Source organism: Podarcis bocagei, assembly GCF_964188305.1.
Source record: "Podarcis bocagei genome assembly, chromosome: 13".
Taxonomy (NCBI): domain Eukaryota; kingdom Metazoa; phylum Chordata; class Lepidosauria; order Squamata; family Lacertidae; genus Podarcis; species Podarcis bocagei.
In genome coordinates this window covers 13,348,282-13,362,371 of record NC_138138.1, presented here as the reverse complement: position 1 = coordinate 13,362,371, position 14,090 = coordinate 13,348,282, and the positions used below count along the sequence as shown (strand labels likewise).

The following is a 14,090-nucleotide window of genomic DNA, read 5'->3' as shown; positions in this document are numbered from 1 at the left end:
CTGAACTTTTAAAAACGTTTCAGCTGCCTTAAAATTCTGGGTCATCTTGCTCATTTGGCATGGGCCTCATTCTTCCACTTGGAAGTAGCTGTTTTACTTTCTACTGCTGGTGTTTTATAGACGACTCCCCCACAGCCTTCCCAAGAGAACCTTTGACCTGAAGCCTGGTGGAGATTAGCATTGCTCTGTTTCGCTTGCCCACCCTTCTGCAGAAGGCAATGATGCCTACTAGCCACAGCCCTTGTTTGCCTCCATAGGGTGTCAAAAGATTAAGCACCTGGGACCCTGCAACAGCAAAAGGTTATGAAGTTAGTCTAAGAGAGGGACCCGGCTGTGTTGTTGATGCAGCAATTAAACTGGCCTTCCTTGCCCAGAGGAACAATTTGAGTGAGTAGCAAATAAAAGCCCTGAATGAATGTGTACACTTTCTTGGAGTAGCATTTCTATTACAAATTTTATCAGTACACCAGGTCACAATTCCAAAAGAAGGGCATCCCCTGCAAAGCCAAGGTAGCTTCTGGGCTTTATCTAGCTAAAGAAAACAAGCTAATGTGATACACTGTCACAACAATATGGGGATGGGAATGCATTTTAAAACCAATGCCATGGCAACAGAGCTCAAACTGATGCATAAACTCCTCTGTAAAAATGCAAAATTAACTCTGTATTGCATCATCAGCAGAAACTATAGCGTGGTGCTTTAACAGACAGAAGAAACATTTGTTTCTGGAATTAAAGAGCAAGGATAAACAGATCAGAAGAGGGCAAACAACACTGGACTTGCTGAGAAGGTTCCTTCTCATCTTAACTGTGAATGGAGATTACTCCTCTTACTCATTCCAAAGGAAGAACTAAGAAAATCTTGGTGCTGTCCTTTCTGCTGAGACAAGAACCCCCAACCCAATTTCAGGACATGGTACAGCCAATAAATTAACAACCACCATAACTGTAAAAACACTACAGTAGTAGAAAAAAGGGGGTAAGAAAGAGGAGGAAAGGAGAGATAAGGACGCCCAGACTCAAACCAAGCTGAACTGTATGCCTTGGAAGCCAAAGGCATCATCCCTCATCTACCCTATGACCAGCAAGGGAACTTGAAGGTGAGCCTGAGTACGACTGGATATCCTTCCATGTACTGATGAGAAGAAATATCCATGGTAAGTTCAGCGCTCCGTTCTCTATTAGTGGAGGAAGATACCTAAACTGGAATGTTCAACTGTTGTACCAACATCCTGGTCTTTCCCCTCACTACTCAGAGTCTAAGGGCAAAGGGTCTGTAGGGACACCATTCTTACAAAAGCCACATCAGCAGAAGCAAGTATGTTGAACTGGTAATGCTTAACAAAATAAGAGACCGGGGTCCTGGTGGCCCTGCTAAAACTCTTCCAACGGAGCATTTGTGCTGAATGCTGAAGTCGCATCACTATTGTGGAATGAACTGTGACCACTGAGGGGCCATGTGCTGTACATTGTAGGCTAGAGATACAGGGTTTACTCCACGTACCTATGTTAGCTTTGGAAACTTTCCTGCTTGTTGTGGAAAGCTAATAGGTTGGAAAGCTAATAGGCTGTTAAACTGTTTGACTACCATAGATTCATGTTTGTTGCGTGTCAGGCTTGTACCACTCCTCTTTGGGGGTTGGGAAGAGGGGATGTTTGAGCCTAGGAAAGGTGGCAGGAAGCAGAACCATGTGACAAATGGAACTGATCTCATTAGAGTCAACCATAGGCCTTGCTGCAAACTTGGAACTGCAAAGGTATGCACCAATGACCAAGCATATCTCCTCCAGCAATGCTCTCTCTCAGAAAGCAACCATGTAGGAAGGCAGCACTGCCGACAAGAGTCAGCCAGGATACTCTCTGGGATCTGAATGTTGCTGGAAGACTGAACTAGGACTAACATTCCCAGGGCAATTTGACTAAGGAAGCCAGGGACAGCCTCCTTTCAAGGCCCAAGGGATCGAAGGGATACAAAGAGGAATCTGTGTTGATGCAGGGACTTGGTTCTGACAATATAAAACTTGAAGGTCTGGCAGTGACCAGTGCAAACTGGCCCAGTTCAAGGGGCATGGTTGGATGAGAATAGGAAGAAAGAAGGCAGGATAGGTTCCTGAATCTTGTGAAAACAGAGTTGATTTTTTAACTAAAAGCTGGATCTATATGGAGGACTGCTTTACCTTGGTGGAAGATGCACAATTCACCTTCCGCTAGAAGAACTCCCAGTTCCAGTACTTCATGCAGAGGTATCCGTCATGAAAGTGGCACTAAACCAAATAGTTGCACATTGCTAGAACAATGTGATTAGTTCCCTCTCCTCCCCTATGCTGCCCCAAATCTGCTCTGCATTCCCAGAACAAATTCAGGGGAGGGAGTGCAGGGGAGGGGAGGAGAAGCAGAGATTGTTTTGTTGTGCACTCGGACAACACACTGGTGGTTCAATGTTATTTCCTATTCAAAGTAGCTTGTTAGCAAAGTCAGCTGCTGACAAGAGTAATTAACTTAGGTTCAGCATCTCTTTGTGTCAGTAGCTTATGACTTTTACAATGAAAATCATAATGCAATATGTGAAAATAGAAAATAAAACACAGGTCTATTTCAAGGTGTTTGAAAAGAAGTAGGAAAGCATTCTTAATACCCAGGCAATCTTCCTGAGGAAAAATAGAAGGGACTGCATTGCTCACCCATTGCTGATTTTGTCTGTCCTCCAGTGAAATCACCTTCCTCACCAGGAAGCAGTGATCCTTCACGGACAGCACTCTGGCTTCCCTGTTTGAGAACTGCTTCAAGAATAGCCATCTTCTGCTGGAGTTTCTTTAAGCTGTTTTGCATGGCATTTTTTTGCTGCAAACGAGACAGGACAGAACAGAACAGATTTGCCCATGATAAGTTATCTCTTTTCAGTGAACAGAGAGTATCCTTGCATGCCATCTAAGGCAACGTTGTGGTACAATACAGAGGTATAAGCAAGGGAACTGAGAAGTTCGATAGGGAACAGATGAGAAAAGGACACCCTCAGTACTCAAATTATTCTGACTGAAAGCCCTGGGAGTCTCTCCCAGCCTGACGACAAGCAGTGAAACAACCATACCTGGGTAAGTAGGATACCGATACCCGCTAAAGCAGGCACAGGCAAACTCGGCCCTCCAGATGTTTTGGGGCTACAACTCCCATCTTCCCTAGCTAACAGGACCAGTGGTCAGGGATGATGGGAATTGTAGCCCCAAAACATCTGGAGGGCCGAGTTTGCCTATGCCTGCGCTAAAGAGAATGAACACATCATGGTAAGAGCAACATTATTTTCTCCTTCCATGAAGGAGTCCTATAGCAGCCCATGTGGTGCCTTCTAGATCAGGGCACTCCAATGTGTTGCCTGAGGATCACATGCGGCCCTCGATGCCTTTTTTGCCCTCAGCAACACTGGATGCCTCCCGGTTAAGCAAGGTGCTGGGCTTTGGGAAGGAGGCATGAGGGCTCTGACAGGGTCCTAGAGTCCTCCCGCCTCCTTCCCAAAGCCCAGTTAGCATTTTCCCAGCTTTGGGAAGGAGGTGGGAGGGCTCTAGGACCCTGTCAGAGCCTCATACTTCCTTCCCAAAGCCCAGCACCTCACTTACCCGGTTTCTGGAAGGCAGCGCAAAGGTACTGGGGGAGTGTGTGTATCAAATTTTGGCCTCTTCTCCCCACCCCCAATAGGTTTCGTGTCAAAGTACTCTTGTGGCCCACTTGATATGAAAAGTTTGGCTGTCATGTTCTAGATATTGCTGGACTCCCAACTTCCAGATCATTGCCATCCTAGCAAACAGATAGGATTTGGGAGTCCAACATTTGGAGGGCATCATATTGGCTACCTTGTTCTCAATGTTCTTGTGCTCCTCCCTTTCATGTCCTTCACCAAAGCTGGTTTGATGCCAGCCAAAATAATTCCCTTGTATGTCTGTTTCATTATAATAAAGACCTCCCCTCCACAGTGGACTTTTCCCATTGAACCTGTGGTGGCTGGAGGAGGCACCCTTCTTGTGACTCAAACCACATTATAGCTGCTTCCCAAAGATCCACAAATGGCAGCATGGAGCGCAGCCAGTTTTATGATGTTCTGACTTCCTTTTGCACCATTATAATTCAGAAAGCATGGTGGGGGGAGAAGAGAACCTTCAGAAGCTTAAGGTAAAAAACAGAATAGGAATAGAGCTTTAATGAAGACTTGTTGTACCAGAGCAGGAAGTTTTAGGACTAGGAGGAGTTCCTTCTACTTGAGAAGAGCAGGCAAACTTAATGAGAACGAAAACCTTGACTAGAGTTAGCAGGAGGAGTAAGCCACACAAGGATACCCTCCTCAGCTGAAGGAGAAAGGTTTGCAGCACTGGGAAATTTCTCTTTTGTACATAAGTCAGCTTGCTGAATGCATGCAGAAGTATACATTACAACTGCAGCAGCTGCAAGGGAGCTGGTAGCAGAAATCTTATCGAAATATTTCTGTAAAAGAACTTTATTGCAGGCTAGCAACGCCCCCCGCCCCCCCCCCCAGCAGTAGCAACTATCACTGACTCCATTCTTCCCTTCTGCAGGAGTAGGAGTGGGACAAAGCTTAATGGCCAGTGAAGGAGAGGAAGGAGATTCATCCCCCTCTTCTGCCCACCACATGAGAAGGAAGCCAGCAGGGTTCCCAAGCACCTGCTGCTGAGCAAAGCGCCACAAAGAAGTTCTTTCTGGTGCCTCCCACAGCAGCACTAGGGATTTTGAAAGGTGGGCTGCCCTTGAAGATGATCCAGAGGCTGCTGCCAATACAGAATGTGGTTGCTAAGCACAGCACTGGCTGCAAGTGAGCTACAAGGCCCAATTCAATGTGTTAGTAGTAGCGTATGAAGCCCGAAATGGCTTGGGGCCCAAGTACCCCAAAGAGCACCTCCCCCCATATAAACCAACTCAGGCCCTACAATCAGCAGATAAGGCCTTGTTGGTGGTGCCGCTACTAGAAACTGACCTATGACAGGGCCTTTTCAGTAGCAATTCCCCATTTGTGGAATGCCTACCCTGGTGAGGAGCATCCACCTCCAACATTATTAACTTTGAAAACATTCCTATCCACCATGTATTTGGTGGCTGGAAAAATACTATTCCTGGCAACCCAAAGGTCATTGGAAGAAATAATGTTACTCATGGTAAAGTAAAATGCTTTAAACTGTTTTAGAATGCTTTTTTTAAAAAAAGTGGATGTGCTTGCCACCTATGGCTCCATTGGGAGGAAGAATGAGTTATGAAACAAACAATAAATAACATGGATTGATTCTAGCTCGTTAATCCATGCTGGTCCAAGCAGCTCTTAAAGGCCTCCAGTGACAAAGGTTCAACCATGTTCCCAGTATGACATGTGGTTCCTGTATACCACTAGCTTTCTAAAACTTCTCTCCTCCCAAGATCTTATCCTCCCTTGCTGCAGCTTGTCTGCATTAGTCCTTCACAGCCATGCCTGAAACTGCGCCATTTCATACCTGTGTGGTGAGAATCTCACTCTGGGAAGATAGGCCTGATGAATCCCCCAAGCAGCTAGCTTCACTGTCATAGTCCAAGGTCTCTTCACCTTCAAAAGACAAGAACCCTGTTTCTCATACAAAATATTGGAGAGCATACAGAGATAATTCCCAGGCAAGGCTTCTTATTTATTGATACAAAGATGTGCCCAACATACCACCCCCAGAAAGGAAGAGGGGAGCTTTGGCTGAAAGAACAAGAAGGAACGGAGGTTAGGAAAGCTTCCTACAAAATCACAGCCTGGGCTCAAAGTACGAAGTTAAGTTACAGTGACAGGGCTGAAGAAAAATTTCAAATTCCTAGGTGCCAGGGACAAATGTTTATGCACTCGGGATTATTCAATGTTAGACACTGAGAACACTGAATACAGTAGTACCCCGCAAGACGAACACCTCGGAAGACGAAAAACTCGCTAGACGAAGGAGTTTTTCGTTTTCTTAGCCGCTTCGCAAGATGCATTTCCCTATGGGCTTGCTTCGCAAAACGAAGCTTGCCCCGCAAGCTCCGGGGATAGCGGGGAAGTGCAGCGCGTCTTCCCCGCTGTCCCCGGACCTCTTTTGAAGCAAGGCGCGGCGGGGAGAAGATCGCTTCTCCCCGTTGCCAGCCCCGCAATCTCCGGGGACAGAGGGGAAGGCGCGCTGCTTTTGAACCAAGGGGCGGCAACGGGGAGAAGCGATTCTCCCCGCTGCCCCTTCCCTTGCTTTAAAACAGCGCCTTCCCCTCTGTCCCCGGAGATTGCGGGGCAGGCAACGGGGAGAAGCAATCTTCTCCCCGCCGCCCCTTGCTTTAAACAGGTCCGAGGACAGAGGGGAAGGCGCGCGGCGCTTCCCCTCTGTCCCCGGACGGTCTCCATAGGAACACATTGATTGATTTTCAATGCATTCCTATGGGAAACCGTGCTTCGCAAGACGAAAAACTCGCAAGAAGAAAAAACTTGCGGAACGAATTAATTTCGTCTTGCGAGGCACCACTGTATATATATGAACAGTACATGGAGGTTAACCCTTACCTCAGCAGCTTCAACCATCACTGAAAATTGCTCGCCACTTCCTCGATGCAACAATTAAGCTTTTAAAAAATATTCTATTGGCACCAATGGAAGATTTTTTAAAAAACCAATGTAATACAGGAGAGCAGGATGATACAGGCTGAATAGACGAGTATCACCTGCAGGCCAGAGGTTCCCCATCTTACCCATCCCTGTTGTAAAAGTTCTAAGGGCCAATTTATACTTTATTCAGCACTATAGGCACACTGGTGACTGCTGTAGTGAATATTAAAAATGTCTGGTATGTGCATCTCCTCTCTGTATTCAGAAAACCTAGGAGAGGGGCAATAGTGTAATGTAAACACACTTACAGGGGGAGAAAACAAGAACCTCCATTTCACTTAGCATTTAAAATGCAGTATGAAGACTTCCAAGTGAAACAGGATTCTTCCTTAAACTGGATATATCAAAAGAGGTACCATCGCCTCCTTAGCTGTTTCTATATATGGGCCTATGGCTTGCAGACACAAGCTAACTCATAAAACAGTACTAATAAGAGGGGGAAAGGGTGAGGATTCAATATGAAGGTAGGAGATTTAAAATAGCATAAATAAAAAAAACATATATTCATACCTAAATTGAATTCTGAATCCACTTGTTCTTGCTGTTCATCTTTCTGTTGTCCAGCATCTTTTGAGACTTCATCTCTGGGCTGAGTGGCTTTTTTATTCTCTCTAAGACTTTCCAGATTTTCTCTAGAAGTGGGAGCTGGAGTTAAGTGTCTTGAGTCATGAGGCCTGCTGCGGAAATCCTCAGCTGTGTGTGACTGGGAAGAAAAGAGCTTCATAGAGCACTCTGAATCCTGACTTGGACAGACATGCTCATCCTTGGTTTCTACACAACATTTGTTGCTGCTCTTCAGTGCTGGCATCCCTCCCGATGTCGTCTTCTTTTTCAGTGGGTCTAGCGGTGTGCTTGCCGATTTACCAAATATCAGTGCCTGAAAAGATGGCAACTCTTCATCTTCGCTAGAATCTTCCTCCGAGGATGGCAGCTTCCGTGCCCATCTCTGCTGCGTGCGAACGAGGCCTTTATGGCTCAGCCTGGAACTTCTTCTGTTGCCACTACCCAGGCCTCCCTTAAGTGGGGTTTGCTCGTCTCTGCCAGGAGACATGGCCAAGCTATCACTCCTCTCTATTTCCCCAAGGTTAGGTGAGCCCTCTATGCTTCTGATGACAGGGCCTAGCAAGCCCTCTGGTGTCTGCGAGGACACCTCAAAGCCATGGTACTCCTCCTCGGCACACTGTTCCAAATTATTACTGTGAACCAAGCGCTTACGAGTCCCTGTACTGCAATTATTGGTTGCTTCTTCTGTGTCACTATGCAGTTGCTTTTGTTCCATGGGGCTATTCTTTTCACCATGGATGCCACTGAATTCAGAATGTGGTAGCTGACAAATTACAGGACATGGCTGCATGAATTCTGGCTGAGAGTTTAATGCCAGCCCTTCGTTTTTAGTGCTTTCAGATTCTGCATCTTCAGAGTTGTCTATACTAGAACGTGTCTCATTAATGACGCTTGAACTGGCGCTGTGGATGATGACATTTCTCCAGACATTTGGGCTTCCACTGCTGCTGCTGCTATTTGAGTTTGCACCTTCTCCCCTAATTTGAGGGGACATACTCTTTTTAGTTACTGGCTTTTGACTTTGCGGGGGACTGTCAGGATTCTTGGTGGCTAATTGATCTGGTGTGGATGGATGATCTGGGAACGCAGTTTGTGAGGCAAGCTGGGGGTGCTCAGTTCTCCTCTCGTGATCAAGGAAACCAGTAGCACAAGACGCCAGTCTTTGGACAGAGCTGTTCACCTCACAGGCAACAGCATCTCTTCTCTCCTCACAAAATTTATCGATGCAAGTTGATTTCTTCAAACAGTCAACCTTGCCATCTTCCCCCAAGCCAATGCGTGTCTCTTTTTGAATTTCTGCAGGAGATTCCTTTACTGGATGCAACAAGAATGACTGGCGTTTGCAGCCATTGAATATCTTCTGCATGAAGTTTGTATCCAGTTCACTGTCCTCAGTTTCTGAGTTCAGCTCCAAAGTTCCTGCAGCTTCATCATTTGTCTCAGGGGGTTTACAGCTTCTCATCATATCCCCTGTGCAAAACTCATCGCTCTCTAGTTTCTGGGTACATAACACATTCTTCTCCGTCTGGTGTGCTACTGTGAGCTGTTTGTCCTCAGAAGTGGTTTGCTCCACCTCCGGAGAAGCAAAATGCAGAAGTGAGCAGCTGTCCTGGGAACTTGCACTGGGAACAATGCAACAAGGACTGCTGCCCTCTATGGTTTGTTCAACACCTACCTGAGGAGAAGCTGGAGGGTTAGCACAAGGTTTACTTGCATCCCCTTCCACGTCCATCAGGCTGGTATCTGACAAAGACACGCCCTTTTGGAGCCTGCCCTGCAACACACTGGGGTAATTTTCTGCTATGGAAGGCGTTGGCGTGTTTTCTTCATAAGACCACCTACGCTTCTTTGTTTCTCTCTTATCCAACTGTTTCCTTCCTCGCTTTACTGGCTCACTTCTCCTCCAGGCGTCTTCTGTCGAGAACTGAAGCCTTCTGCTCCGTCTGACTTGCACCTGGCTTGTGCCAACTTCCCTTAACTGATCATTAGTCTGTATCTTTGCCTTCTCAGGGGACCTGGAGCTTCTGTCCATCATTAACTGCAATTCGCCAACAGGCTTGATTAATTGTCTACGTATCTTGCTCATAGTGTTACTTTTCTTCTTTAGAGGGTTACGGTTTGATTCTGGCGATTTCAGGCATATACTCTGAGATGGTTCATTTAAATCAGTTTCCAAAGCAGACAGCCCTTCCTTGACAGTAAATTCAGTCGGCAGCTCAACTTCCTTTTGATCTGCCACAGGGCTATCATCTACAAGAGCAGGAGCTTGGCAACCTTCTTCCAAAGCAGTATCTTCATCTCCACCAGGCCTCCTACTATTTACTTCCACATCTTGCCTCCTAATGAAGTCATCTGGTTGCAATTCTGATGTAGCCTTCCTCTTTCGCGATAATCTTTTTACAGGTGCATAACAGGATTCTGTATTCTTAGCAATGCCCTCCTTTGCTTGGATATAAACTGTTTCCCTCTTATTCCAAAGAGGAGTTGATTTGCGTTTCCTCTTGTACGTTCTCCCAAATAGTTTATCCTCAGCTTTAGAGGCAACTGGCTTGGGCAAAGACCTGTCACCTACACATTCCACTGTGAAGACTTTCTGGTATCCAATCTGTTCAGTCTTCTGGGAGACCAGAGAGTCTCCATCTGACAAATCTGGACCTTGATCCACCTCCTGCGTGTGAGTATCTTGCAGGGATCTTGGAGAAAGACCCTCCTTGCTTTTAGACAGCCATGCTTTGACTTTCTGGATGCTCCGCATCAGTTTCTTCCCAGAGACTTGACTCAGAGGACGTTCAGGGGAAGTTTGTGACTGCAGTAGCTGTTCCTCATTTTCACACAGGACATGTTTATGTCCAGAAGGCAGCCCCATACTAACATTTCCTGCATCGTGACCAGCCTGTTTATCTGCAGTGGGCTTTGTGGCTTCATCAGCCAATTGTGCCATATTGAGTAAAGAGCAAGAACCACCCTCTGGCATGGAATTGGAGTTCCTGTCATGTTTACGCAAGCAGGGATCTGGAGAAGACAAACCCTGACTCTTTTCCACAGCAGCATTCTTCTCAGGAATTTCTAACTTTCCAATGTTGGCTCCTTCTGTATTTCCAAGTTCTTCCAAATAATCACATACACCTGAAAATAGAAAAGTTTAGAAATGGGATTGGCTTGCCTCTTACACCAGCTACCTTTCTTAACTGCTGCCTTTCCTTACCACCAATTAAGCTAGTCCAAGCCCTGCCATCACTCTCTTAGGAACCGAGTTCCTGGTTGAGCTACCCTAACCCTTCCCAGAAGGGAGGCTATTTCTTTGAGAAGTGAGTTGTGGTCAGGCGCTGGGACTCCCTGTGAGAATGCAGCAAGTCGTAAAAATCAGGCCCAAGAAAAGCGTGCTAGCTGAATTTCACAAGACTCAAGTAAAACCCCCCAGAGTGGTGAACTGAGCCAGCTTGATGCCTAGGCATTTGGATTCTTATTTCAGGTGCCATTGAGAGAAAATCCTCATACCTAGGATATTTAATGATGTCTCATCTTCAGCACTCGGCTCAGAAAACTCCATGTGAAAAGGGCTTGGGCTTTCATTCTTGGCACACCCTTCATCAACTCGAGCTGGATAATTACGTCTTAAACTCACACTGTGAAGAAGAAGAATGAAACAAGAATGCCCAGGTGACCAAATGATGAACTGCAAACAACCTCTTAAAACCAGGTTCCTGCCATTAGGGTTTACAACCAAAGTACAGGGGTTCAGGGAAATAAGGAAAGAACGAACCCTTCATTGCACTCACATTATTATCCAAAGTCCTAAATTTAGGCCTCAGATATCTGAAGGACCACTTCCTTCCCTGCAAACCCTTGCTAAGATCATCAGAGGAAGCCCTGTTGGTAGTTCTTAACACCCCCAAGGGTTTTTTTTGGGGGGGGGGCAGAAAAGGACTTTCTCTGTGAGAGTCCCCAAGTTATTGAATGCCCTCCCCACAAATATGAATCTGGCACCTTCTTTATGTAGCTTCTATTGCATGCTGAAGACGCATCTCTTTATCCTAGCCTTTGACACTCAAGATATATATGGTTTACGACCTGTCCTTTTCTTTTGATTGTATTTGTTTTAAACTATAAAGTTGTGTCTTAAATTGATGTACAGCATCCTAGGACCTTGTGAAGGGCAAGTAAAAAATTCAATAAATAATTTTTAATCACAATGCCTCTATACTGTGTCCATACTGCCCCCCCCGCCCCATTCTTTCAATTTGTTTCAGTAAATCCAGAAGTGAGGAAAGATTGACAACAGGAGGTGGGAGTGGAGCATCTCCCAAGCAACTACAGCTGTTCCACTGGGTACCAGGACTTCTGTAACCAATTAAGAGCTGGCAAGAGTTGCTCTCCTTGGCCCATCCCTTTTAAATTTCCAATAATAGAGCTGTTGTTGGATGAACCAGGCACCATGCAGTTGACCCATCTTCCATGACATTATGGTCATCTAAAGAAGTCTTGAGGCAGATGCCAACTAAGCACAGGAACAAAGAAGTGGGAAAAGGAACTCTACTACTTCCAAGCTCTGGCATATCTCTCCTGTTGCATCTGAGAAGACCAGCTGACTCACAAGACAACTTGTCTGAAGCCCAGTGAGTGGCCCAGGCTGTAGTTCCTTCACCCTCTCAATTCAGATGTGTGTCATAAATGCTGCAGGCTAAGCTATAAATTAACAGCTACCACCAGAATCCATTGCTACTTTTAACATGCTACTGGGAGAAGTAGTGAGAAATGTATCTCCTTTTTTCTTACTCTCTTTCTAAACTGTGGTCAGTGGGCTATTTTTTTTTTATTTTTTTTTTTGAGGAGAGGTATGAGAGCTCTATTGTGCTGTAGTAAATTGTATGTGCCTGGCAAAGGCTGGTGCTTCTCTTTCAGCTTTGTTGGTTTTAGGGTGAATTTGGTTGTTTTTATGATACGCCACAATTTTTTGATATCTTGGCTGCTTGCGTGGGGAGTTTATTTGTGACCAAAGCAGAGGTGGATAAGCTATGGGTCTCCTAGGTTATTGGGCTACTCCTCCCATCAGCCTCAATCAGCATGACCAATAGTCAGCCACAGGTTAACCACACCTGGTCTAAAGTGTGCATTATCCTTTGACATCCCTGACTGTTAAAAGAATTTTTTGTAGCATAGGAATATATTGATCTGATGTTTATGAATTTTGTATAGCTATGCAACTACCCTGACTGAGTGTCAAAGAAAAGATGTTAAAGATTTATGCACAGCACCAACAACAGTGGCAAAAAAGAAAAGTTAAAAATCCACTAAAACACTTCAGCAGGGAGAGACAGTAGCAAAGGTCTCACTGACTAGAGCTGCAACTGCAAAGTCTGACCTTGCTACAATTGAGACAAGCTACTGTAGAATAACTTGTGCTTTGCAGAACTGGATTTGTGTGACTCTGATCTTTATTCACAAGCCATGGGAGCAACAGAGTCAAATTCTAATCCTCAACGGGAACAAGATAGCCATAAGAAGCACATGCAGTCCTGTTATCCTTCACAAATTGACCCTGTTAGAGCAAATCAGCATGACACATTCAGTCCTCACAATGCCACTCTAAATTTCCCGAGGCACCTGCCTATTTTCAGCGATCAACCCTTCACCCTGTGCACAAGTTTCTCTGATCTCCACTTGCTCCATTGCCTCCTTTTTCAGTTCTCTGCCTGTTCCACCTACCGTATTTTTCGCCCTATAGGACGCACTTTCCCCCCTCCGAAAATGAAGGGGAAATGTGTGTGCGTCCTATGGGGCGAATGCAGGCTTTCGCTGAAGCCTGGAGAGCGAGAGGCGTCAGTGCGCACCAACCCCTCTCGCTCTCCAGGCGTCGGTGCGCACCGACCCCTCTCGCTCTCCAGGCTTCAGGAAGCTATCCGCAAGCCTTGGGAGCCCGGCGGGAGTTCCTGCCAGGCTCGCAAGGCTTGTAGGCAGCAGCCTGCAGCCCGAAGTCCACATCTTCGCGCAGATGTCCACAAGCCTTGCGAGTCCGGCGGGAGTTCACACCGGGCTCGCAAGGTTTGCAGGCAACAGCCTATTCAAGGTTTGCAGGCAACAGCCTATTCTGGGCGCTGGGGTCAGGGGAAGCTCGGGCTTCCCCTGCCCCCAGCCCCTCAAGCAAGCTCCGGGAGCGATGGCGAGGGTGCGCAACCTCGCCTTCACTCCTGGACCCCCAGCCCCGAGGCTAAAAACGAAGCCAGGACAGCTAGCGGGATCCATCCCGCTCGCTGTCATGGCTTCTTTGCTCTTTGGGACTCGGGGGGGGGGATAATTTTTTTTTCTTTATCCCCCCCCAGTAAGTGCACCCTATGGGCCGGTGCGCCCTACAGGGTGAAAAATAAGGTACATCTTTTCCTTGCCTCCGTCTCCTCCACCCAATCTTCCTTCAGGTCAGGTGCGCCAACTCTATGGGGCTGAGGCTTCTACAGACCCCCCCATGTGTGCTGGGATGGGGCTCAGCCCCCATACTCTTGAGGGGGCGGAGGAGGCCTGGCGGGAAGTCACTGCGCGGCATCTCCCAAAGCTGTACCGCCTGGCAGGCGACTGTCGCAACGGGAGGAGGTCTGGTTGGCCTCTCCCAATGTGACAGTCGCCACACATGTGACAGGTACAACTCAGCACCTGTGCTTCAGGTGCTAGTTTCTGAACTCAGTGCCCCTTTTCCCATCATTTTGCCACTGGACCCTTTCTCTAATGCAGAAGTAATTCCCACACAAGCAAATAACAGGTGGCAGTGGGATAGTATTTAGCCTATAAACCTGTGTTTCTCAAACTTGGATCCCCAGCTGTTGTTGGACTACAACTCTCACCATCCCTCACCACTGGTCCTGCTAGCTAGAGATGATGGGAGTTGTAGTCCAACAGC

The 14,090-nt window shown here is 46.7% G+C and overlaps 1 protein-coding gene across 1 annotated transcript in view; it reads right to left on the bottom strand.

Annotated features, from left to right (window-relative positions):
• BRCA1 (BRCA1 DNA repair associated) overlaps positions 1-14,090 on the bottom strand; it is a 51,349-nt gene that overhangs the window by 19,069 nt on the left and 18,190 nt on the right. The window contains exons 9-12 of the mRNA XM_081166044.1: positions 10,700-10,827; positions 7,148-10,327; positions 5,487-5,575; positions 2,682-2,841 (exon numbers count right to left, since the gene is read on the bottom strand). Coding sequence (XP_081022170.1) covers positions 2,682-2,841; positions 5,487-5,575; positions 7,148-10,327; positions 10,700-10,827 — 3,557 coding nt within the window. The remainder of the gene's footprint in view (positions 1-2,681; positions 2,842-5,486; positions 5,576-7,147; positions 10,328-10,699; positions 10,828-14,090) is intronic.